We start from the raw sequence: 27265 nt of genomic DNA, 5'->3' as shown, positions 1-27265 counted from the left end.
TGAATCATGATAACTCATTATCTAGATTTCACTTGATTATATAATGTACAACTGAGAATCAGTGTTTCAAATTGTCATTTAATTTTCCTCTTCATGTTTTTGACAAGAACTACATAGTAACTAATATTATCTCTTTTTCCCTCTTGAGAGAGAGAGGGTAATTAGTCCAGAACTCCTATATGCCACATAAGCATTCTACAACTTAAATATCTGCAGCTTCCCATTTTGTCAGTTTTTGATTTTGAGATACGTTATTGCTAAGTTGCCTAGGGTGTCCTTGAATTCAGTTTATAGCTGATTTAGACATTATGCCTGCTATCCCCTTGCTTCAGCCAAGAGTACTGGGATTATAATTGTGCTTGACCACTCCACATTCATTTTTCATGTCTTGATTAGGTTTACTTTTATTTTGGTTTCCAGTAACCACTGCCATAACTCAGGAGAGAATGAAGACAACAGAAGATAAACAAAAGCACTAAATTTTTATTTTTCATAAAATGGGAGCTAAGGAGCTTGCTCAGCAGGTAAAGGCTCTAGCTTACAAAGCCGGTAAGTCTGGGGTTCAATTACACTGTCACCCACATAAAGTCAAGTGGGCATTCATTTTCAAAACAAGATGTCTGAATTTAAACTATAGTCTTCAAAAATACATATATACTATGAAAATATATCTAATCTGTGGGCTACATGCTGCAAGAATGGCTATAAATGTGGCTCAAGACAAAAGTATAATCTTAACTAAAATTATGATATTAATTAACATTTTAAAAAGCTTGTTCACATAGCTATCAGGTATAAATTTTTTTCAATGAAAAAGTTATATTACAATATTTAAAGTCAAATACACAAAACAGAACTAAGTAGTTGTCAATTATGTGACTAATACCTTTATAGTATAATTTTTTAGGGTCAAAATTAAATGGTCATGTGTTAAGAAATATCTCTTAACTGTTTTATACATTGTTATGTTGAAAATGATTTTATTTGACCAACTTTTTATTTATATTTGAATGAATTTTAATAATGAGAAATGTAATAAAATATCCTTCCATAAATAATGGAGAACTAATGTAGGCCTCCTTCCAACTCACTCTAAGAGAGATTTGAAACTTTTCCATGTCTGGTTACTTATTACTGTTTCTCAGAGAAACATGCAAATATTACATCTGTAGTAATATGTTGAAAATGTTACACCCAATTCTGGAAATGTAAAATCCATACTCAAAAATATGAACATTCAATCCAGAGTAGTGTTCCCAACTCTGAAATTACACTAAATCTACCAATGCAAATGCTGAAGCCATAGTACATGAGATACAGAAACAGTGTGGGACAAAGCAGAAATGCTTACCACAAACTCTTGGACAATATTTTACATATACACTTTTCTAGGATCCTTTGTAAACCTTCAGGTCAGTTATTTAAAGTTTCTTGTATTATTGCAAATGCTTGATCTACCGTCATGAATGTGATGGCAATTTTAAGGCAAATTCCCTGAATGCTTTGTCACTATATATCCCACTGATATTTTAACAGACATTTTAATATTTCTTTGTAGTTCAGGAAGATGATGCATGTTATAACTCAATACCCCTTGCTGGGTCAAGCTAACCAGACACAGCTTATGGGAGGAAGGGGTTTATTTAATGCTTATAGCATCCAGAAGAACTCCATCAATAGCAGAAGAAGCTGTCTACTTCTAGATCCAAACAGAGAGACTTACTAGAGGAAGCAAACACCAACAGCAGCAAGCATGAACTGCCAGGGCTCCAACTTCTCTGAACACAGCTGGTAGGGCTGCACTCAGATGCACCCCAAAGACACCTCAAGGATGGATTCCAGTTTTCACCTTCAGTGACAAGCTCCCTCTAGCAAGGATCTGCCTGCTAGGGAATGAAGCTGCAAGGTTACTTTTTTCTCTAATTTTTATCTTATTTATTTACTTGAGAGAGAGAGAGAGAGAGAGAGAGAGAGAGAGAGAGAGAGAGAGAGCAAGCATTCCAGGGCCTCCAGCCACCGAAAACAAATTCCAGACAACTCCAAAAGCATGCCCCATGATGTGCATCTGGCTTATATGTGTTCTGAGGAATCAATCCTGAGTCCTTGGGCTTTGCAGGCAAGCACCTTAACCAGTAAACCATCTCTGAAGCCTGCACTGTCAATTTTAATAAAAAAATCCTGAGTCTCTGGGGCCACAATATTTATATCACACTCAAAGTTAACTTGCTCTTCATTTTAGCATGAAAATAGGTTTGAGATTGTAGGAGAAATGAAATCTATACTGTTTGCCATTTAATCAAATGGAAACAGGAATTACAAACTTCTTATGGAGCATACCTTTTAAAATGCCCATTGACTAGGTAAAGTTTATATTTGTTTTCATCATTACTTAGGGATCACTCTTGTTTATGGTCTCTTAAAATACCTTTTACTCCATTTCATTTCTTTTTCATATTGTACTGAATGCAAGGATATTGTCCCCTTGGATGGCAAGTCAGCTTCAGCTCCACTGGGTATAGCAAACTTACAAGGAACGTTGGCATCTAAATGATCTGCAGCTTCTGCAGTCACTCATTTTTTTTGTTACCATTTTCCATCCTTTAAACATGAAGACATTCTCAAGTGATTTCTTAAGAAATGCCCAGGCAAGCACTACTTGTGTGCAATAGGAAATGCAGTATCATGCCGAGTTCATTAGAGCTCCCTCTGACTAGAAACAAGCTGACTCAGTTGACCCTTCCCTTCTCTAAGAAGAAACATGTCAGTCTATGCTCATACACTACATTGTGATTTAGTGAGTAGCCATTTTAATTAGCCTAAAGTACTCTCTTCCTCTTTTTACTGGTTACATATCCTGTCTGACATTTCTCAGTGAGTGTATCTTCAAAAGAATGCAATGCACAGAACACTATAGAAACTGAGTTTACACACTGATCCTCTAAGCTGGCTCAAGATCATTGCCTATTTATAGCCTATGAAGTAAGGATGCTCTCTTAGAGTCTCAAAAAATTTTAAAAATAAGCAAAAGAAATCTGCAATGAAGAGTATGCATACAATTCAATGAAGAATACACTTTAACTGGAAAATCCTAAAATAACTACTCTTTGGTCTCGGCTCTAGAGAAACAGAGGAAAAAAATGCTGATATCTGATGTAGGAACTAAGAAGTCAAGCACAGATACAAAATGTTAGGCATGATCAATAAATTCAAAGAATAACTATAAGGTAGGGGAGCATAGTACAATGAAACAAGTAGGAAATGTCCAGAGCAGTGTCCCTATATGAAAAAGAGATGACCTAGATTAAGCCCATGAAATTTAATTTGTCAACTGTCATTCATTTGATATATTGACATTATAATGTTGAAAGTATAAATAAATTTTAGACTTTTTCATTAATAATATTTGAAAATTATTTTAATTATAATTGAGTAATATTATCCATTAAAAATATTTAAAATGTTTTTAGGAGTCATAAGTACTAAATGACTTCTTATACCCATTCTCCATTGTTTTATAACTCAAACAAGCTCTTGAGTATACAGCTCCTTTTTGTCAGCTATTTCCTAAAATCCTAAAGCCAATTGTGCATTTAAGCTGTAGAACAAACCTCAGGGCATGCCCATCTGTTTAAACAAATAAGCACATTTCCAACTGAGTTGTGAGGATAGATTTTTTTCTTAAGCTGATATGATGGATGTGGATGCTTAAGAAATTATGAATTATTGAAAAGTATACACTTTTCCTGCATTGTTTCTCATTCCTGAAATTATATTTTGGAGTGATATTATTGACTTTGGAACATTTGACTATTATTAACAAAATAACCTAACATTAAACTATTTTCAGATTAAAATAAATACAATCATGAAAGTCCCTAAAAAGCAATTAAACTTTGCAGAAATAAAAAAAAAAATCCACATAAATGGCTGAAGTAAAAGATAAGATTATTTTTAGTAAGAAAAAAATAAAGTTAAATATTTAAAGTGTGTTATTTTTTTTTTTTTCAAGGTAGGGTCTCACTGCAGCCTAGAATTATCTGGAATTAACTATGTAGTCTCAGGGTGGCCTTGAACTAATGGTGATCCTCCTACCTCTGCCTCCCAAGTGCTGGAATTAAAGATGTGTTCCATCACAACCAGCTTGTGAATTTTTTGATAACTAAAATTTATCAAAAACAGTATAACAAGATAGCTGTGCTATAACTGCAGATGACAATAAGTTGTGTTTGTTATGTTATGATTGTCTTGCTTTTTCTTTTGTTTTGTTTGCAACAGTGCTAGAAACCCAACTAAGAAATTCATGCATTCTAGGTCAGCACTCCACCCCAGAGCTGTACCTCCAGCCCCAAGCCGTTGATGTTCTCAGTGAAATATTAACCTCACTAGCAGCCCATGGTTCCAAAATACTTAGAATAAATGTGTCTATTTTTTTTAAATTTCATATAGTAGTGCAAAGTAACATAAATTATCATCTTTACAACTGAATTAATCAGAGTTTTCATAGTCTGACTAGCCCAACATTATTTCAGGGAAGGGGTAAAGAATATAGGAGACTTGAGTAGAGTTAAAAAGAAGTTAGGAAAATGTTTCCTTTTTTTTTTTTTTTATTTATTAGTTTTGTACTCACTGAATACAGTCATGTTGGTACCATTGTTAGCCTCCTCCATGTCCTATCCCCTCCCCCTGGTCCCTCATAGTTGAGGTACATGGGTCATACATTGTGGGGTTAGCCCACAGTTATGGGTAGGAGAAAATGTCCTTGAGTATCATGACCCAATGTGTGGCTCTGGCATTCTTTCCGTCCCCTCTTCAGCAAAATTTTCCTGAGCCATGTTGGGTTTGGGATCTGCTTCAGTGATGTGGTGTTGGGAGCCTCTGTGTCTCTGGATATTTGACTTGGTAGGAATTGATTTTTCTCTGTGTCGATCTCAATCATCTTTGTGCTGGTACCAGGTTCACCAAGAAAATGGCACCCTTGCTTGTTTTGCCAATTATTCTTAGTTTCAGCTGGGGCCCTTTTGAGGTATGATGGGGTGATTCTCTCCTTAGGATCTGTGTCTATCTGAAAAAGAGAAGCAGATTCTCCAATGGAGAGTAAAGTTAGCACCAGACAAATTGGATAACTTTTTTTTTTTTAATAGAGAATTTAATAGGTGTAGGCCCTTTTGTAGTCCACGATTGATGTTAGCTTGATAATGGAGAATGGGCTCATATTTGGATATGGTTCTGACTTGTTTCCCAGCTCCAGCTATTGGTCCCATTCCACTGGAAAGATCAGTTAGCCAAATCAAGACCAGTTGGTTTTCGATCATGGCTGTGCACCACTATTATACTTGTATGAGCATCACAACAGGTTATTTGCTGCTAAGTAGGTTAGACCATGAGTGGCTTGGACAGATATTGGTCATTTTTCCCCAGTCGCCCATATAGCACCTTCTGGCACTAGACACGCTGACTGTCTGGGTACTGACTCTCTTCCAGCTTCCAGCCATGTCACTCCATGTTACATGTCAACTGCATATGGTGTCTTCAGCAGTAGGGTCTTATCTCTAACCTTTCGTGGGTCATCAAGTACTCTGACAGAAATCTGTCACTCTTTTAGGAAACCTTGTAGGTCTCTCTGATCAAAATCTCTTTGTGGATGATAGCCACCTGCTGGTACTGGGAGTTACAGGTCAGTGACCAATAAGAGAAGGAAGAAAAATATAACTAATTTAAAAGAGTTAGAGAGAAGAGGGAGAGAGAGAGAGAAGCTGTAGAAGATTAAGGTCAGTCTTCATTGAACACTCTCCAGTGCCTTGTGACTCAGGGTATCCTTCTAATGGCCTGGTGAAGACTCAACCATTTGGTCTGTCTTGTAGGATGTAGAGTTTTATGATACTATTACCATTTGGGTCTAGCTTTGTGTTCCCCCACCCCTTCTCTCCCCCTCCCCTCCCACCCCACCCACCCTGTTGTCCAATTTACTTAAATCACCACTCACCCTGTTCTCTGGAGTAAAATTATAAGATTTCTGTATTCTTAATTTTCTTTTGAAATTCAAAGGTTAGAGTCTGAATATAAAAGAAAATGAAATTGCTAAAACAAACAACAACAGAAATACTTGTTTGCAAATTTCAAATCACTGGTCAAATTGAAAGGGGCCTTAATGTTGAGTTAGAACAGGGCCAAGACAAAAGTTCAGGGGGTATGGAAGTGAACATAAAGTGGCACATTTCTTTTATCCCAACACTCAGGAGGCAGAGGTAGGAGGATCACCGAGTTTGAGGCGACCCTGAGACTACATAGTTAATTCCAGGTCAGTTAAAGTGAGACCCAACCTCAAAAAACCAAAAAGAAACAAAAGAAAAAAGAAAAAGAAAACTAATAGCAGAGGAAGATGGGAAGCATCCATCTCTTCTCCCTAACCACAATCTTCATTGACCAAAACAAAGCATGCATAAGTAAACCACCAGTCTTCACACTTCAGAACAGGGGTACATAAATGACACATTAAGGCTTGTCCTGTTCCTAGCTGGATGGCATTAGAACATCCACTCTTTACCAGATCCTGGACCTGGGGAGGTGCTTTTGTCTTTCTTAATAAACTGGCTCTGTTTTCAACACCATATGTGTGACCCTGGTGCAATTCATTTCTGCACTTTGATCCACACATATAATGCTGCTAATGGGAAAGCAGAAATTGCTCCAAAACCTATAATATAACATATTCTTTCTTAGCCCTATCTGTTTACCAAATTAGTGGTAAATAATTTTGGATGTATATGGTGATATATGAAATTTTCAATGAGTTCCTATAGCATCAGGAAACTTAGCTATACTTCTAAGAATATTTCTGTCTTACAAGTGTAATTTTATGTACCAAAATCTCAATTATGATCTAAATTGTTCTCCAGAAAAATAAAGATATTTACATGTAACATATAACTTATATATCATATATATGAATTCTGTGTCCTAAATTATGAATATAAATATCTGCTCTTCGCTGTTTATTTTTTTAGCCTATTTTGCATATTTGGATTTCAGGTTGTCTACAGAATAAAGAATACAATGTCAAGTTGTTGACTTCTTAATTTTTAAAATATTGTATTTATATACTTATTTGCAAGAAGAGAGACTAAGAGAAAGTATGGGCACACCAAGACCTAGCTGCTGCAAATGGACTGCAGACACATGTAACATGTTATACATCTGGCTTTCTGTGGGTCCTGGGAATCAAACTTGGGTCATTAGGTTTTGCAGGCAAAAGTGCTTTAATTGCTGAGCCATATCTGCATTTCTACTACCTTCTTACTTTTATATACAACCAAATAACAGTAGTTATAGATCTGGTTTGTGAATTCAGTTTTTTACTTGAGGGATCTCTCCATAGCATGGATAGTGTTTTAAAGTACTTATAGTCATCTATTGTGCAAATAATTGCCAAAGAAATTTTAGGTATTATTAGGTATAGTTCCATTTTCTTTTCTGCTGTGGCCTCATTCACACAGAAGCACATACCCTTTCTTCTGGTGCACTTGTTTTCAGTAAAACTTTCCACCTGTTGATGCATAAAAATGGATTTGTATGGGCTGGAGAGATGGCTTGGTGATTAAGGTGCTTGCCTGTGAAGCCTGAGGACCCATGTTTGACTCTCCAGATCCCACATAATCCAGATGCACAAAGGTAAGGCAAGCACAATGTTGTGCATTCCTGCTAAGTGGTGCAAGAATCCGGAGTTTGGTTGCAGTGGTTGAGTCCTTGGCATGTCAATTCTTTCTCTCTCTCTCTCTCTCTCTCTTTTTCTCTTCCTCTTGCTCTCTCCAAAATATTTTTTTAATTAAAAAATTGGATCTGTGGGAAGTGTCTGTTGAAAATTTGTCCTCCATTACAAAATGACCTCATCGTCTTTTTACTTATTTGATGAGAGTGGACATTTCCACAATAAATTGCTTTCACTAAGAATCAAGAAGGTATATCTTCAACTTTGCATATTCAAACAAATTGAGATGTTTTGTTACTGTCAGTGCTTGCTATGCAATCTTTCACTTGCTCTGGAATAACATGGAACATCTACAGCTTTCTTAGTGTTTTGACAATTCATATTGAATATGTCATATATATATATACATTCTTTTCAGGTAGATCATTTCTTCATTTTCTCAGGCAAATTCCTAAAACTTTCATCCTTGGAAATTTTGCCAACCACCAAAAAGTATTTTCTTGGGCTGGAGAAATGACTTAGTGGTTAAGGTACTTGCCTGTAAAGCATAATGATCAAGGTTTAATTCCTCAGTACTCGTGTAAAGCCAGATTCACAAGGTGGTACATACATCTAGATTTCCTTTGTAGTGGCTAGAGGCCCTGGTATGGCCATGCTCACTTTCGCTCTGTCTCTTTCTCTGTATTCATCTACTTGCAAATAATTACATAATTTAAAAAACATTTTCTTGTGTCTTTTGACAATTTCTTCATTTTCTTAGTAGTCTCTATTTCAAAATACTGTTAGGTATATATAAAATCTCTTACATTCATCTACTTTTTTCAAGACTCACATTTTGTTTTTCCCTTCCAATGGTTTACTAATTCAATTTTCTAATACATTAAGTATTTATTTTGACACAGTTTTCATTTTCTCATATTCAAACTTTGTTTATATATATGTATATATAATATGTTCACACACATATTTTATATATATATATGTATATATTTCTGAATCCATTAATTACAGTTTAATGCTCTCTGTAATGTTAAGCTCTCTTATGGACTAAGTTTATTTTGGTTGAGATTTCAGCACTCATAATGAAATCTTTCCACAAATTTCACTGATATTTTATTCTCATTTAATTCAGAGTTCAGTTCTTAAAAGATGGCAACTTTGAGAAGGACAGATTTGCTTGTACAGTGAAGTAAAATATAGGATGATCAGAGCATGAGCAATATTTTATGCTATCCTCTCAAATGCAGATAGCCCTGGGTGTTCTCTTTGAGACTAGCATGTCCAGAGAGAAATCTTCTACTCAACAGGGAAATACTGCTGTAAGGATTTTTCTCTTCACTGAGCTGATTTTTATTTCCATTGCTTGCATTGTTTCTCAGAGTTAAATTTTGATGTTTACTTTGTGTCTACCTCCAACTTCCCAGGTTTGTGCGCCAGTACTCCAGTTTATGCAGTTGAGGCTGCTTATGGTAAATTGAGTACAAAATACAAATGGGTCTTAGATATAGTTTCCTGAGTGTCTCACTCTGCTTTGTCTGTGCTTTGGTCTAGATTAACCTCTTGTTTTTATAAACATGATCTCAAATATAGATCCCACACTATCTCTTGTCACTAGTCTGTATATATCAGGAGTCACTCATGGAGAACCTGCTGATTCTAATTCACTTTCCTTCACATGTAAATTACCCTTGGCTGGACTCACTTAGTTACCTACTAATGTTTGCTTATTAGGTTTGTACCTTAACATTATTATTTCAGGTCTTACTGATCATAGATTTTTTTTCTGTATTTTTCCTCTTTGTTTTAACATATCAAATCAAAGACATATTATTAATATTGCCACTATAAAATTATATAATTTTTGTAAACAGTGGTACATGATTGATAATTGCTGATATTTACAGTATTTAAATTTATTATTTTTTCAAATAGAGGATAGCATAAAAAATAATTTTTTTTCATATATATACATGAGTGAGAGTGAAAGAGAGTGAATGTAGGCATGCCAAGCCATCTCAGTACAAATGGACTCCAGACATATAAGCCACTGGCTTTACATGGGCACTGAGGGATCAAACTTATGCTGGCAGGCTGTCTGAGCAAATGGCTTTAATTGCTGAACTATTTCTCTAGTTCAAAATATTAGTTTTTATTTTATTTGAGCATGTATTAACTGTAAAAATTAATGGAGATGAACCCATTTCCTTAACCCTCTTCAAAACCTCTATTAATTACTATCCTTTGTGGACTTTGAAAATTTTAGTTTAAAGAATTTATATAACTTAATCTCTTTCATATATTTTTATTTATTTTAATATTTTTATTTTCCCTTTATGTATATATTGAGAGAGAAACAGACAATGGGTATGCCTGGTCCTCTAGCCACTCCAGACACATGCACTACCATGTGCATCTGGCTTATGTAGTTACTGGGGAATTATACCTGGGTACTTAGGCTAACAGGCAAATTTTTTGAACACTAAGCCATCTCTCTAGGCCTATTCATTTATTTTATGGTCAGACAGAGAAAGCAACAGATAGAAATAGTGGGTATGGACATGTCAGGGCATCCTGCTGTTGAAAATGAATTCCAGACACATGCACCACTTTGTGCATATCTGACCCATCCTACCTAGAGGCTGCATACACACGGATACTATGCAGTTTCAAATGTGTGCATCCCAGACATGCACATAGACTAACTTCCCACATGCACCTTGATCAAGGTTAACCACGCCACTCAACACAAGCTCCACAAAAGCTGCTATTGCTGCATTTGTCACAAGAAAAGATGATTATCTCAAGATGGGCAAACCCTCATACAAACAAGTAATGCAAGATGCTAAGGCAAGATATCCCCATAGTGGAAGCCTCAACTTGTGTTGTTTATATACTACATATGTCGATACCTAATAAAAAAAAAAAATTCGAGGAAGTTCCAAACATACAATCCTGATATGAAATTGTGATAAGCATAGTCAAGAAAATTACTAAGGCTATAAACAAATAGCTAAATGAAATGGAAGAGATTCATAAAAAAAAAAATCCCTCAGTATAAGGCTAAAAAAAATGGAAGAAAATTAAAAAAAGCACTCAATAGATAACTGAATCAAATAGTTGAGAATCAAAAAAAAAAATGAACTCAATGATAGAACTCATAGAAATAAACTCAATGATATGATGCAGGAATAAAGTGCAAGAAACAATAAGAAAGTCAAGCCAATAAATGAAAACGGAATTCAATAAAGATGGAGACACTGAAGAAAAACAGAATGGCTAACAAAAATGAATTAGTTTGATTAAAAGGCTACCAAGAAAGCATCACCAATGGAATATATCATGTGGAGGGCAGACTATCAGAGCTTGAAGAAAACACAGAGGAATAGACCAGGAGTCCAAAATCAATGACAAGTTCAAAAAAACAGGTGAACAGAGCATGAGGGATGTGTGGGACACCTTTAAAAGACTAGAAAACCTGCTGGATGGATGCCTTAACTCATACGACCTAACAAAACTAAACCTAAAAGACATAAAATACTTGAATAAGGATATGACATTTAATGAGAATAAAAAAAAGTAATTAAAAGACTCACCTCAAAAAAGTGCAGGTCCAGATGATTTCACTGTTAAATTCTACCGAACACTAAGTGAAAAAACTAAAATGGGATTAGGCTTTCGTGGTAGAGATATATTGCCTTGGCCTCTTGCACTATTTGTTTTGTGTTGGGGTTTGCCCATCTCAAGATAGTTCTCTTCTCTTGCTAATGATGCTGCAATATCATCTCTTTTGGAACCTGTGTTGAGTGGTATAGTCAGTCTTGATAGAGATGTGTGTGGGATGTCAGTTCACTTGCAGGTATGGGCTGGGTACACTGGGATCTGATCAGGCTCTTTTAATGTGCATCCTCCAGTGGGTTTGGGCTAGACACTGAAGTCTGCCATACTCAGTTTCTAAGCTACAGAGTGTAATCAGCTAGGGAGTCCCTACTCAGGGTGATGCAGAAAGGCAGGTCAGGCAAGGGAGTGGAGTGGTGGCGGGGGTAGCGGGTGGACTTGTGAGAGGGTAGGGGGAAATTCTCCTGGGTCCTGGCCAGGACTTTGGGGTGACATCAGTTCCAGGGTACTCTACTGCTGGTGGCAGTGGCAGAAGCTGCGGGAGGGTCGGGTTTACTGGGAGTAAAATGGCTAATACATGGTCCGTGGGTATCTACATGGGGTGAGGGAGATGACCACCTGATACCCAGTCACCCAGTGTTGATTGCTGCTTCCGGCTTGGGAGTAAGATCAGCTCTGAAGACCCTACTGATTCTGGCACACCCTCCAGGGGGAAAGGTTCAGGCCATAGTGACCCGAAGTCTAGCTCCTGTGAGGGGGAGACAGCACACCCTCGTGGAGGTAGGGAGAAGGTCATCTGGGCCCTGATCACCAAGGGCTTTTTACTGTCCCTGGGCTTCTTTACTGTTTCTTTTCAAAATCCTTCAGTGCAATCAGGTAGATAACATTTCATTAGGAATGGTATTATTTAAAAAGTCAAAATTCCTTCTCACACAGAAGCCAAGTCATCTGTAGCTAGGATCCACATATGAGAGAGAACATGCGGACAAACTAAAATTAAATAAGCATAAAAACTTATATCAGAAATTTAAATATATTTCACATAATTCTACATCAGTACATAATAAATTTCAGAGACGATTTTTATGCAGTTAGTGATTCAGGGCACTCAGTAGTTCTTAGATATTTCTTTTATTTCAAGGTTTTAACTGAAAAAAAAAATATTGCTATCAGGGCATTTTCTATGTGAGACATTTAAGATGATCATATAGTTATAGAAGTAAATTTTTTGTTGTAAAATATTTTCATATCAAAATACAAGTAATTTATAAACCTACATTTAGGCAATATTTAAAATATCAGTCTTCCGTAAGAACAGATTTTCAATACAGACGTAATAATTTAGTTTAAAGAATTAAGAAAATCTGTCAGCATGATGAAAGAAAGTAATATACAGACAGACACTGCATATTTGATGATGTGTAAATTCCATTTAGTTAAAGTATGAGAGCTACAACTAAAATATATTATTTTTATATATTAGCAGTAGTATCTTATTACAGGTGCAAACATTTTAAAATTTGTATCAAATGCAAGTTTTTGTAGTACAATTATTGGGAGAATTAAAAAAAAATAGTTAACAACAAAAATGCTGACACATCTGTAGCTAGACTTTCACAACCAGGATTTGCTATAATAAAGTAGTTTTATTAAGTACTTAATTAATTACAACATTAAAATGATAGGGGCCCAACTCATAAAAATGACTGATGAGAATGCAGGCAACTTTTGCTGTGTTAACTGAAAATGCAAGCTGTACATACCATTTAATTAAGAAAAATACAACCAAACACTAGATTATGTGGGTGTGTGGTTTGGAAGCAAAGTCACAGGTGTGAAAGGAGATAAAATGGAGACTCTGTGACAATGCTAGTTGAGAGTACAGTACAATAAGAAAGACGAATATACTATAGGTTCACATAAATAGCAAACTAAAATCATTCAAAGTACTCAGATACTTGGTGGTACAAATTTTACTGATTTTAAGTCTTCAATTTAGAGTTTTCTATGATAAATGCACATAATAATCCTAAATACAGAGTTATTTGAGACAATTTGCTCAGATAAATTAACAGCAAGAAATATTTAATTTCATTTCATATTATAGATATTGTTTTGGATTTTTTTCATTGGCTGATTGTTATTTCTTTAAACAAGACTTTTTTTTCCATCTTTATTCCAATTTTATAAACAAAGGTTTAGAAACATTCGAATATCTTCTCTGAAGCTATGGAACATATAAAAGTTCCTGTGTTTATTTAAAATATTTTTAAAATTTATTTGCAAGCAGAAAGCGACAGAGAGAGAAACAGAGAGTTTGGTTGGGGGAAGAGCACACACGACAGAGCCTCTAGCTACTGCAAAAGCACTCCAGGTGCATGTGCCACTTTTCTCATGTGGTTTTATGTGGGAACTGGAGAATTGAACCAGGGTAGTTAGGCATTTCAGGCAAGCACCTTAACTACTGAGCAATCTCCCAAGCCTGTCTTTTCTTTTTCTTAATATTATGCTTCCCATCCCTGTTTCTGTTAAAGTTGATTTGTATGATAGTGTCTTACAATGTGTCTTGGTTAGCCACATTTAACTATTCCCTTTATTCTTCAAAGTGCTAGAATTGCAGACAAGTAACACCATGCTCAAATTTATCACTGCTTTTACTTAAATGAAATGTTTAAAAGAATACTCATTTCAAGATCTATGTTAAAAGCCTATGTCCAAAATCTTGTGTAGAAATCATACACACTACTATAAATTGTCTTCCAGAAAATATCAAACAAAGAAAAACAACAGACAAAAAGAATGCATTGAGGGCTGGAGAGATGGTTAGCGGTTAAGCGCTTGCCTGTGAAGCCTAAGGACCCCGGTTCGAGGCTCGGTTCCCCAGGACCCACGTTAGCCAGATGCACAAGGGGGCGCACGCGTCTGGAGTTCGTTTGCAGAGGCTAGAAGCCCTGGCGCGCCCATTCTCTCTCTCTCCCTCTATCTGTCTTTCTCTCTGTGTCTGTCGCTCTCAAATAAATAAATAAAAAAAAAAATTAAAAAAAAAAAAAAAGAATGCATTGAGTCAGAGGTTCCAGGCTGTACTCAAGAGTTAATAGGAAGTGCATTTTCCTACAGTGGTAAATATAAACACAAATAACATTATTCTTCTCCAGAATTTGCTGCTAATCCTCAAAACTTATTATTCTTCTTGTAAAAATTCTAGATATTGTTGTTCGTCTCTACCATGCCATTGTGACTCAGGTACAGACACCATGCTTGGATCTGCTTGAGTCATCTTTCTTATCGCTCTCCACCTGTGCTCACCATCTGCCACTGTGTCATGTGGGAATTCACAGGCTACAGATAGGCTCAAATTCTCGCACCTTCTCTCCACCCATAGGCACTATATGACTAACACTTGTAATACTTAGGGAGAGGTTTTATGTCAGTGTCACCTCCCTCCTGTTTATGCCCTTACCCTACTCTGTTCCAATACTACTCACCATTGAGATCTCCAAGGAATTAGGACTGGTCTAAATCATCGTGCCTCTATCCTGATGGTATGCAAACCACTGTCTGTTGCCATCCAGACCAGAACAAATTTTCTTACTTTCATACTAGTAGGACACACACATCATAACATTGAGATTACATCAAGCATTCAAATTCTCACACTCAAACTTTCATGGGAATCCTCTTAACTCCATCACATGGGTGCCGGTGACTAGTCATTGGAGCTATGCATTGTGCTAAGCTTCAGCACTGAAATTTCCTTTCCATACAACCCACGCCACTATCTCCTACTTGGGTTGGGACCCAAGTATAAGATCAAGCATAGTTGGGCTGGAGAGATGGCTTAGCGGTTAAACGCTTGCCTGTGAAGCCTAAGGACCCCGGTTCGAGGCTCAATTCCCCAGGTCCCACGTTAGCCAGATGCACAAGGGGGCGCACGCATCTGGAGTTCGTTTGCAGAGGCTGGAAGCCCTGGCGTGCCCATTCTCTCTCTCTCCCTCTATCTGTCTTTCTCTCTGTGTCTGTCGCTCTTAAATAAATAAATAAAAAATTAAACAAAAAAAAAAGATCAAGCATAGCAACAACTAGGTTGAGTCCACCACAACCTCCAACAAAGCAGTACCAAGTACTTTCAAGACTGAACTCCATGTAGCACAAAGCAAATCAAAGACCAGAGAACACAAAAAGACAACAAACACTGCCCCAAGTACTCATCATAGTTTTGCCATAAAGATCTTGCCAACACACTGTCCTCAGATAGGTATCAATGCACCATGAAAAGCCAAATCACTAACAATCCCATAGAAGATGACCACCACGAGAGTCATGTAGATGAAATGCCAGACAAAGATCCCAAAAGAATTCTATACAACTATGTACAGAGAACTTGAAGACACAGATAACATGAATGAAATCACAAATAATTTTAAAGAGGACATAAATAAACCAGAAGATGAAGCGAGAAAATGAAAAATATATCAAACTAAATGAAAAGCTCTACAAAAAGCTTCGCCATTAGAATATCAGGCCTTTAACACACAGAAAAAGTATGGGAACAAGTTTTCAAAACCACTGAGAATTCAACATATAGTAATGTAACAGGAGAGAATTGTGAAACCTTGAAAAGAACAAATGTCTGAGTTATGGGCATACAAGGAGAACAACTTGAGGCAAATGACATAGAAACCATTTTTAAGAAAAGAAGAAAATTTCCCCAATCAGGGGAAATTGATGTCCATTCTGGTTTAAGAACATGAACAACAATAACTAGATAGGACCAGAAAAAAGAAAAACCTTATGTTAAATTAAAGCCAAAACATTAAATACACAGAATAAAGAAAGCACTATAAGCTATAAGAGAGTACTTTCTCATCTCACATAATGACATGCCCATTAGAATAACAGCTTTACAATGAAAACACAGAAAGCCTCAAGTGTTGGGATGATGTATTCAACATACAAAAAGACCACAGCTGCCAACCCAAACCTCTATACTTAATCAAAATTATCACTATTAATTAAAGAAAGAAATGTTTTATGGCAAAATCAAGCTAATCATGAGCAGAAAGCCAGCCCTAAAAAATGATACTGGATGTTATTTTTCATACTGAAGAGAATAAACATATTAAAGAAACTAAGGCAGGAAACAATAATTAAAGTCAGAAAAGTTACTAAGTAAATGAAGACCATGAAACCAATAGACTTCACAAAATCAAAACAAAGCAAGAATTAACACACACTGCTCAATAAGAAGCATCAATATTAGTATTCTCAACTTCCTGATCCAAATACTAAACACCAACAGCTTGGTTGAGAAAACTGGAGCCTTCCTTTAGATGTCTTCAAGATACACATCTTAATCTGAAAGACAAATACCACCTCAACATGAAAGGATGAAAAAAGTTATGCCAAACAAATGAAATTAGGAAAGAAGAGCCTATGTGTATTCTAATGTCTGACAAAATAGACTTCAAACAATATTACTCAGAAAATATAATGAAGGTTACTTTAAAAAAAATATTTTTTTATATGATCGAGATTGAGAGTGAAGGAGACAGAGAGAGAGAAAGAGAGGGACAGAGAGAGAGAGATAGAGAGAATAGGCACGCCAGAGCTTCTAACCACTGCAAATGAACTCCAGATGCATGTGCCCCCTTGTGCATCTGGCTAATGTGAGTCCTGGGGAATTGAGCCTCGAACCGGGGTCCTTAGGCTTTACAGGCAAGTCTTAACTGCTAAGCCATCTCTGCAGCCCAGAAGGTTACTTTTTACTGATCAAAGCAGCTAATACACTAACCGTATGAAGGACAGTACAATTCTATACTTACACAAAACAAATGCAAATGTGCATAAGTTTATAAAACAAATAAAGTCAAATACAATAATACCAGAGGGACACTTTAGGAACCTACTATCACCAATAGGTCACCTGGACAGAAAATATACAGAGCAACAATGGAGTTAAATGGCACCATATATCAAATGGACCTAACAGACATTTACAAAACATACCATCCAAAAATTACACAGTACACATTCTTAGCATTCTATGGAAATTTTTCTAAAAAAAAGGTAACATATTTGCATACAAAGGAAGTCTCAATAAATTTAGAAAAAAATGTATATATTTCTAGTGATTAAATAAGGATAACTTATTAAAGAAATTAAGAAAGGAAATTAAAAAATCATAGAATGAAAGAAATTGAAAATACAACATACCAAAAACTATCAGACACCAAATAAAGCAGTTTCAACAAAGAAGTTTATAATTCTAAATTCTTTCATTACAAAAACAGAGAGATAGCAAATAAATAACTAAATGATATATCTGACGGACTTGGAAAAAAAGACTAACTTTTAAATTATTTTATTTCATTTATTTGAGACAGACAGAGAGAGAGGGAGAGAGAGAGAGGATGGAAATGCCAGGACCATCAGCCACCAAAAACGAACTCCAGATGCTTGTGCTACCTTGTGCAACTGGCTTACTTGGGTACTTTGGCTTTGCAGGCAAGCTCCTTAACCACTTAGCCATCTCTCCAGCCCAAGACTAACTTTAAAACTACCAGATGTAAAATAATAGATCAGTCCAGAAGTCAATGGAATAAGGAATTACAGCTAAAAGAATTGATTGAAAAATAAAGAGCCGATTTCTTTTTGAAAACATGAAAATGATTGGCAAACCATTGGCCGAAATAATCAAAAGAAAGAGAATGGACCTTAGTCAGTAGAGATTAACAAAATGAGATATCACATATTGCATCCATGAAATTAAGAAAATCATAAGGATATGCCTCAAAAATCTATATACCAAAAAATTGGAAAATTTTAAAGACAGGGATGACTTTTTCAATGTGCATGACTGACAAAAGTTTAGCCAAGATGACATAAATAAGTTTAAGATATATAACAATGAGATTAATATTGTAACAAGAGTTTTAAAAAGCCAGATGCATGTAGTTTCACTGCAGAATTCTATGTGATCTTTATAGAAAAAAAAAAAATGAAACCACTTTTTTTTTTAACTTTCATAAAAGAAGAAAGAAGAGGAATGCTCCCTCTTTGAGGCATTTGGAGTTGAATTTTGTGCACTGTGCAAAGTATACTCTAAATTAATTGTTCTCCAAGCAGATATCAAGTTTTCTGTGCACTATTCAGTATTAGTCTTGAAACCATGAAATGATTAGAGGGAAAAGTATGGAGACTACTTCAAAAATATGCCTAGTAAGGAGCTTTCTGAATAAGACCCCCAAAGCCCATTATGTAAGGCAAACTATAAATATATAGGAACCTGTGAAACTAAAATGTTATGATTGTACTGTAAATATAGTCAAGGAAAACCTACCAAAATGGAGAAAATGTTTACCAAGTATATATCTTACAGAACACTAATATCTAAAATATATAAAGAACTCAAAAACTTTCAGAAAGCCCAACAAACTCAATAAAAATAAACAAATAAATGGGAGATGTGGGCTGGCAAGATGGCCTAGCAGTTAAGGAGTCTGCCTGCAAAACCAAAGGACCCAGGTTTGATTTCCAGGAGCCACTTAAGCCACACCACATGGATTTGTTGGCATTTGCAGTGGCTAATGGCCCTGGCACACCCATTTTCTCTCTCTCTCTCTCTCTCTTACAAATAAATAAATATATATTTTCTTAAATGGGCAGTGGAACTTGTGGTGGTTTGATCCAGGTGTCCCCATAAACTTAGGTGTTCTGACTGCTAGGTTCTCAGCTGATGGAGATTTGGGAATTAATACCTCTATGAGGCAGTGTATTGTTGGGGGTGGGCTTATGGGTGTTATAGCCAGCTCCCCCTTGCCAATATTTGGCACACTCTGCTGTTGCTATTGTCCATATTATGTTGGCCAGTGGTGATGTCCACCCTCTGCTCATACCATCATTTCCCCCCTGCCATTCTGGAGCTTCCCCTAGAGTCTGTAACCAATATAAAACCACTCTTCTCAAAAGCTGCTTTTGGTCAGGTGATTTCTGCCAGCAATGCAAACCTGACTGCAACAGTGATGTTGGCATCAGGAGTGGGATCATTTGCTGCTACAAGCCTGACTGTGTGGCTTTGGCCTTTTGGAGCTAATTTTCAAGAGGAATATGGAAGATTTTAAATTCTGGCCTAAGAGAAACCTTGCAGTGCTGTAAATACAACTTGATGGACTATTCTGGTCAGAGAGGAAAGATCTGAATAACAATAAGAACTATGGACTGTGAGGTTTGACTTGTGAGGGTGGGAAAGAGCTTTGCCTGGACTGAGTTAGAAACAGTTTGTGTGAAAGGCTTGCTGTTATGCCCGTGTCCTAAGAATTTGTGCATTATGCATTTCAGAATGCATTTCATGGATTGGTGTGAACAGGTTATGACACAGAAAGATATTTTTAGGCTGAAACTATTGCCTGTTCAGCTGAAATTATATGAGATTACAACCACTGAGATTAGGCCAGCTGACCAGCACTGGGGCAACAGGAAGAATGCAGACTCTTTTGAAGGGGCCTTGGTGCTCAAAGAGTGTCCTATTCTTCAAAGTCTTCTTATCCCCCCCCACCACCACCTGGATTAAGAAATTGGTACTATAACTGGTATTATGGAGGACAAGACATGCAGAAAAGAGAGGGTCATTGAGATTACAACATTATCTTGTGTTTTGGAAATGGCCATGGGCAGTATATAGCAGGTTTGCTGGATGCCTGTGTGGAAACCGGATGGAGCCATGAGGATGAATTGTGGCTTGCAGTGGAGACCAGTGGAGATGCTGGGGCCACAAGATGGCTGCCAAGGAGAAATTTTCCAGGACTGTGTAGCCTAGCTAGAGGGGCAGAATTGGAAATCCAGAGCCTCGCTGGTTAGAATTATTGGACATGGAGACTTGTTATTGACTAGAGTTGTTGGACTTTGAGATAGAATTTGATGTTTTCCCTGTTTAAATTTTATATTTTTTTTGCTATGCCCAATGCCATCATTTGCAGTTTGAATGTTTATTCTGTACCATTATGGAGTTTTGTTTTGTTTTTTTTTGCGGGGGGGGGGTGGCATTATGGCTCAGTTAAAACACCTTGGATTATAAAAATGTTTGAACATCATTAGGATTGATAAAAAACTATGGGGATATTTAAAGTTGGACTGAATAAATTATATTTTATATCATGTATGATTATCAGTTTATGGGGCCCAAGGGTGGAATGCTGTGGTTTGATTCAGTTGACCCCTATACACTTAGATGTTCTGAATGCTAGGTTCCCAACTGATAGAGATTTGAGGATTAATACCTCCTGGAGGCTGTGTATTGTTGGGAGTGGGCTTATGGGTATGATAGTCAGTTTCCCCATGCCAGTGTTTGGCACACTCTCCTGTTGCTATTGTCCACCTTATGTTAGCCAGGGGCTGATGTCCACCCTCTGCTCATGCCATTGTTTCCCCTGCTATTATGGAGCTTCCCCTCTAGTCTGTAAACCAAAATAAACCTTTTTTTTTTTTTTTTTTTTCCCCAAAGCTGCTCTTGGTCAGATGATTGCTCCCAGCAATGCAAACTTGACTGCTACAGACCTGAACAGATTGCAAAAGAAGAAACACAAAATGCCAATTAATAATTTAAAAAATTTTTATTCTCTTTAGTCACTACTGAATTGCTAATTAAAACTATATCAGCAATCCCACTGAGGAGGGCCCTCAGCAGAATGGGAGTAGGGAGGAGGGAAAAGATGGTACCAGCACATGATCTGTCCATACAAAGTTTCTACTTATGGGCTGGAGAGATGGCTTAGCTGTTAAGCTCTTGCCTGTGAAGCCTAAGGACCCCGGTTCGAGGCTCGGTTCCCCAGGTCCCACGTTAGCCAGATACACAAGGGGGCGCACGCATCTGGAGTTCGTTTACAGAGGCTGGAAGCCCTGGCACACCCATTCTCTCTCTCTCCCTCTATCTGTCTTTCTCTCTGTGTCTGTCGCTCTTAAATAAATAAATAAATAAATAAATAAATAAATAAATAAATAAATAAAAATAAAACAGTTTCTACTTATTTAAGATAAAAAATAAAATTTAATAAATTTTCTTAATAAGACTTAAAAGAAAAAAACTATTTTGAGAATCCATCTCACACTGACAATATGACTATCATCAAAAAATCAAATGAAAACAAATTCTTGTGAAAGTGGAATATTCAGTGTTTGTGGCAGTTTACACTGGTATGGAAATCAGTGTATATTTAGAGGGCAATTTGGTTGGTGTAATACATCCAACTAGACAAACAACATTCAAAATTCCGCCGACCCAGCGCTTATGACCTTACCAGCCACAGAAGTTTTTGACTAGGTTCTCAATATCAGACATGAGTTCCCTCCCACAGAGTGGGCCTTAAATCCAGAACGCTGAGTGCATCACAGACATGCCACCATTGTATTAGTCGTCACCTTTCTCTCACACATATTTATGATAAAAGTTTCATATACAGATCAAATAAAATGTGAAAAGTTGTAACTGTCATTTTTTTTTCTTCAAATATCATGATCACTGGAAAGTTAATATTCCAATGCTTAACATATGCCTGTTCCATTCAAATAAATAATGTTTGGTATCTTAAATATCATCATTTAAAATAACTGAACAATAAAATATTTTATATAGCAATATTATAGGATTTTTGTAAAATTCTGATGTTACACGTTTGAAACATAGTGAAAAACAACTTAAATATCACAGAATATGAGCACAAAAAATTTAAAAAAACAAAAAATATTTTAATAAGATTTAAAATTTATACTTTAATATCATAGAATAAAAGTCTAACAAGTTCATTTTACTGATTTCCAATGAAATTTGAATAACATAACTGGATCACTGGAAAATTGATGTTTGGTTTTGAGTTTGTTATAAATGATAACAAGTGAAAAATTTGTATTTTTTCAGTGTTTTTCTCTAAATATTCAATTCATTTGCATTTCATTTGCATCCAAAATCTTTAAAAAAAATACAGACACTTTCTTCTTTAATGATTCATTCCATTTTTTAAAAGTGTTTCTTAACCTATCACTGCATAATTCTGACTTATGATTAGCAGATGTTTTCTGCCAGATAATAAGCATTGGATGCAGATATGACCTGTGTAGATGGTAAATAGTGAGGATTTCTGAGTCATATAAGATTTCTCTTACACTTATTTATTTATTTATTTTTTGCTTTCCCCTTCCATACTGTCTTTATTCCTTCTTTTTAGCTTGACAGAATTCTTTACTTTTGCCAGTGTATCTAATTCTTTTCTTTTATTTGTACAAGATTAAAAAAAAAAAAAATCTCCCTAGCTCAAAACACCAAGTAGACAAAATTACACTTGTCATGTTTCACCCAGAACATGTGTTTTATCACTGCTGGTCTATAAAAATGCCATCTTTACTTTTTTGTTGTTGTTTATTTTTATTTATTTATTTGAAAGTGACAGACAGAGAAAGAGTGAGAGAGCGAGAGAGAGAGAGAATGGTTGCACCAGGGCCTCCAGCCACTGCAAAGGAACTCCAGATGCATGTGCCACCTTGTGCATCTGGCTTATGTGGGTTCTGGGGAATTGGCCCTCGAACCAGGGCCCTTAGGCTTCACAGGCAAATGTTTAGCCACTAAGCCATATCTCATGACCCAGAAACACCATCTTTTAAAAGGGAAGGATAGGCTTTATGAATTATAGAATTGTGCTTTCTTATTTAAATTCTTTTATCAGAGTTTAACACAGCATTTAAAGTAATGAATAAAAATATTTTAAGTTTGTAGGCCATATTTTATCTATAATAATTACTTAATTTGACTATGTCTCCCCAATTTCCTCTTTTTATACTACCACAGAAAAGTGTTTCACCAAACTAGGGACAAAAAGTGTTTTGAAAAACAGAATGTTACCTTTATTACAAACCTACAATATTGAATAAAATAACACTCTGTACTGCATTTGATTAGACAGATCTATAACATAAAATAAACCATAGGAAATTAGTAGATCAATTCTTGGTTATTTCTCAATAAAACTTTATTTATGAAAAGGTGACTGATGTTTAGATAAAAATCACAGTATATATGTTTATAGGAGCTTGATAAAAACAGGACAACATCTCTACATTTTTATGACTTTATTCATAGGTAAATGAACAAGCTCCTTCACATAAAAGAACCAATATTAAATATATCTCATTGCATCTCAAGGCAATTGGGTTTAAGAGAGATTAATTTGAAATAATACATATTGTGTGATTAAATTTCTATAAGATTATTCCATAACACAAGTATGGAGATTACATATAACTGTGTAAAGAGCAGTTGAAGCTCTGGCTGGTTGAGTTTTCTGGGTGGTGGTGTCCATGTCTGCTAGGATATATGCAGTGAGCCAGCTTCTTCCACTGTGATGGAAATTCCCCTGGATTCTCTAAGCCTCACATAAACCCTTGACTCCCATAAGGTGCTTCTGCTCAGGTATTTGCTAGCTACAAAATGTAACTGCAGCAGTCTGTAACTTTTTTAATTTTGCAAATTTGTATATAGTTTTAATGAACATTTTTACATATAAGACATATTAACTAACATCATGAAATATGTAATGTCTGTGTTATGATAAAATATGGAAGGAGCATAAGATTCTTTACCTTCAATAATAAGATCTGAGAAGCCCCAGGTATGATTGATTGACTAGATATCTATATCCAAATTAGATTCATAAATTTAAGGCAGAGCTTTTTGAAGTATCTGTCATATCTACTTCCTCCTAGTGTTATCCTAATTACAAGTATTTGAAAAGAAGATATTGTATGATGTGATTCATTTCCCCATTGGAAATGTTAATTTCCTCCTTCATGATTGTGACATATGTGCTATATAGTTTAGAAAAATTCTGATGAAATGTCAAAAAATGTGTAAGTTGTAAGTCACATTAACCCTCTTTAAAGTAATACAACTGAAACATAGCAATGCCTCAATGCCTCATAGCAAATGAGAGTCCATGGAGCCTTTTGCAGTACTCTGCATCTTACAAGCAGCAGCACTCAGCACGTCATCAAAGTGGCCTGGTTAACCGTGATGCTTAAACGATATAGACAGGTGCAGCTTAACATTTTTGGTAAGTGCAGCCAGGCTTGATGGCACAGCACTCTAATCACAGCTATCCAGGAAGCTAAAGCCTCACCTAGAGTTTAAGTATAAGTCTAGCAGAGACAGCGTACTGATGTGCTATGTTCAAGTGAAAGGGAAAATAAATTTGTTGGGTACTGGTGTTTTTTGAGAGATGTTTCAACAAGTGAAATGCTCTCCAGGAGTGAGGATAAGAGTTATATTTTACCCCCCTATAAATGCTGAGAAGGCTTGGGAGCCTGCCTATAATCCCACCACTCTGTTGAAGTGAAAGCTTCTACCTTAGTGAAATGTTGTAGAGAAATATCCAGGTGAGAAATCTGCCCTCAAACTATGAACTCCACATATATGCATACACAGGTGAACACACAAAAATACATCCAAACATTTGTGCACACACATACACAGCATACAAATGGCCACTCTCAAAATGAGAACCTGAATATATAGCTCCATGACAGATCTCTTGTCCAGCATGCTCAAGAAGCCCTAGTGGAAAGTATGGTATTATATTTGCTAAAGATATCAGGAAACTTTTTTTTGTTTGTTTGTTTTTTGAGGTAGGGTCTCACTCTAGCTCAGGTTGATGTGGAATTCACTGTGTAGTCTCACGGCAGTCTTGAACTCATGGTAATCCTCCTACTTCTGCCTCCCAATCTCTGGGATTAAAGACATGTGCCATCACACCTGGCTAGGAAACAATTTTGAAAGCAGAATTTCTTTTTTATTAGCCATTCTGATGATTTTCATGTGTTCTAAGGTATTTCTTTCATTATAATCCGTCACCTACTATCCCAATCAATGTACCTGAAACACTGTATAATCATAGACCTAATAGAAGAAATTAAAAGTAACATTTCTCTATGTTGTAAAATAAAAGTGGCAGGGATGTGATCAGTGGGTGAAACATTGGCTGTACAAATGTGGGTGTCTGATGTACAGTAAATTCTTCCTAATTGAAATACTCCTTGGAAAGAGGAGATATTCAAGAGATCAAGAAGTCTGGGAGAACTAAAACTGAAAAGATTCTTCCTTATGATTATAAAAAGTTAAACAACTAATTTTAGAGAGATTCTCCAAGCTGCCCCACTAAGCAGCCTGCAGGATGTCCCTGTACTTAGAAGATACAACTTCTATGACTCTTCACCTCCACTGGAATGGGCTGTTCAGTGGTGTAATTGCCTTTGAGTCACAATGCTCCTGCAAGCAACTGCTTTTTAAGTAACCCCAATAAAACCATTGGTTCACTAAGATTGTTTTTGGTTCAATCACACTTTGGTCTGTTTTCTGAGCCATAACTGGGGTGAAGACATGAGTTCACATCTTTCCAGGGAATTTCTTTCCCTTGATGGTACGTGAATTTGGATACCTTCACCATGCATCAAAACCAGTCCAGATGCTGCGGCAGGTGACTATATTCCTAGTACACCCGTGGCAAGAATGGCAGTAAAGTCAGGAGTCTTTTACAAAAGACCTAGGGGCAGCTATCCTGGTGAGTTCAGTGGAAAATAAAATAAAAGAGTTTTTCTCAAACAGTGTGAAAGGAGAGACTCTTGAAGGTCTTCCCTAACTTTGAAAGATAAAGCATAGCACACATGCCTACAGTCACAAACAGCAACATGTATATGTAAACACTTCACACCATACACACACACATCTCACACACATTGCACATGCATGCACACATACATACACACATACATACATACATACACATATCACTCACACAAATCACACATACATCACATTCACAAAGACCAAGGGGAAAAAACACTTTGGAAAAAATAATATTAATATCCAATGAAAATTTGAGTTAAAATAGTTATATTATAATTTAGGCCAAAGTTTGCTTGACTGAAATATTTAGTCAAAATATTCATATACAGAAAACCAATTATAGCATGATCCAGTACCATAGAAATTTTCCTCCTGAATAGCAATCAAAAGATATAACCATTAATTAGGAGGTGGCGGGGAGATCACCTGGGAAAAAGGATTCTACAGTGGATAAAGAGCTTAATTGTAAAACCATGAGCACTGACAGGCAAATCCCAGTACAAAAACTGTGTTATCCCCACCCCATGCCCACAGTGAGTTGTTATTTGGGGAGATACATAAGTCCTCAAAGCAATGCAAATAATTGAAAAACCACTTGTTCAAACACCAGAGACACCACAAGCCATCAACAAAGAATATTGACAAGACCACCTGGAACCTAGAAGCAAAACAACTCCCTGATGGTCAGTCCTCATAGTGCTGGAAAGTGCTAGGCAAGTTGCTGGGAGATAATGGCCACCAAAAACGTGAATAAGCATGGACAAAATCAACCAGGTGGACATGATGTACACACCTACACAACACTGACACACAGCCTTTGAGAATAAGCAATGGCTCTCTGATTGGTTAAGAGGCCTGTTTAGTGGAAGAGACTCATACCTGGTACTAAGAACCAAGTCAGATTCCCATGTATAGGACAGGCATAGACTCCAGAGAGAAGCTCCCAATGGTCTTTGGTGAAGAACAGGGATACACCCATCAAAAATTTCATAAACAACCAGGATTATCCCGACTAATTCATGCTTCTCTTACTTTTGTCTGGTAAATCTATCTATCATCTATCCATCTTTATCTATCTACTTATATGCAATGAAAACCTAGGAGAACCAAGATCCATCAATAGGACAAGAAAGCTGACTGCCTACCAACGGATGACTTACCTCCACACATCTGCCAGGAGCCCACTAGACATTACAGAGAAAGTGGATGTTAAAACATGGGAATGAGTGGGCTAGAGAGATTCCTCAGTGGTTAACACACTTGTCTGCAAAGCCCAAGGGCCC

The 27265-nt window shown here is 36.4% G+C and overlaps 1 protein-coding gene across 1 annotated transcript in view; it reads left to right on the top strand.

Moving 5' to 3' along the window:
• The first annotated feature begins 497 nt into the window (after window positions 1–497).
• LOC101607488 (signal recognition particle 9 kDa protein-like) overlaps window positions 498–27265 on the top strand; it is a 46198-nt gene continuing 19430 nt past the window's right edge. The window contains exons 1-2 of the mRNA XM_045146034.1: window positions 498–549; window positions 14526–14563. Coding sequence (XP_045001969.1) covers window positions 498–549; window positions 14526–14563 — 90 coding nt within the window. The remainder of the gene's footprint in view (window positions 550–14525; window positions 14564–27265) is intronic.

Source organism: Jaculus jaculus, chromosome 3 (genome assembly GCF_020740685.1).
Source record: "Jaculus jaculus isolate mJacJac1 chromosome 3, mJacJac1.mat.Y.cur, whole genome shotgun sequence".
In the NCBI taxonomy this organism is placed as follows: Eukaryota; Metazoa; Chordata; class Mammalia; order Rodentia; family Dipodidae; genus Jaculus; species Jaculus jaculus.
Note: the sequence above shows the minus strand (reverse complement) of the source record. Positions and strands in the feature narration are given on the sequence as shown.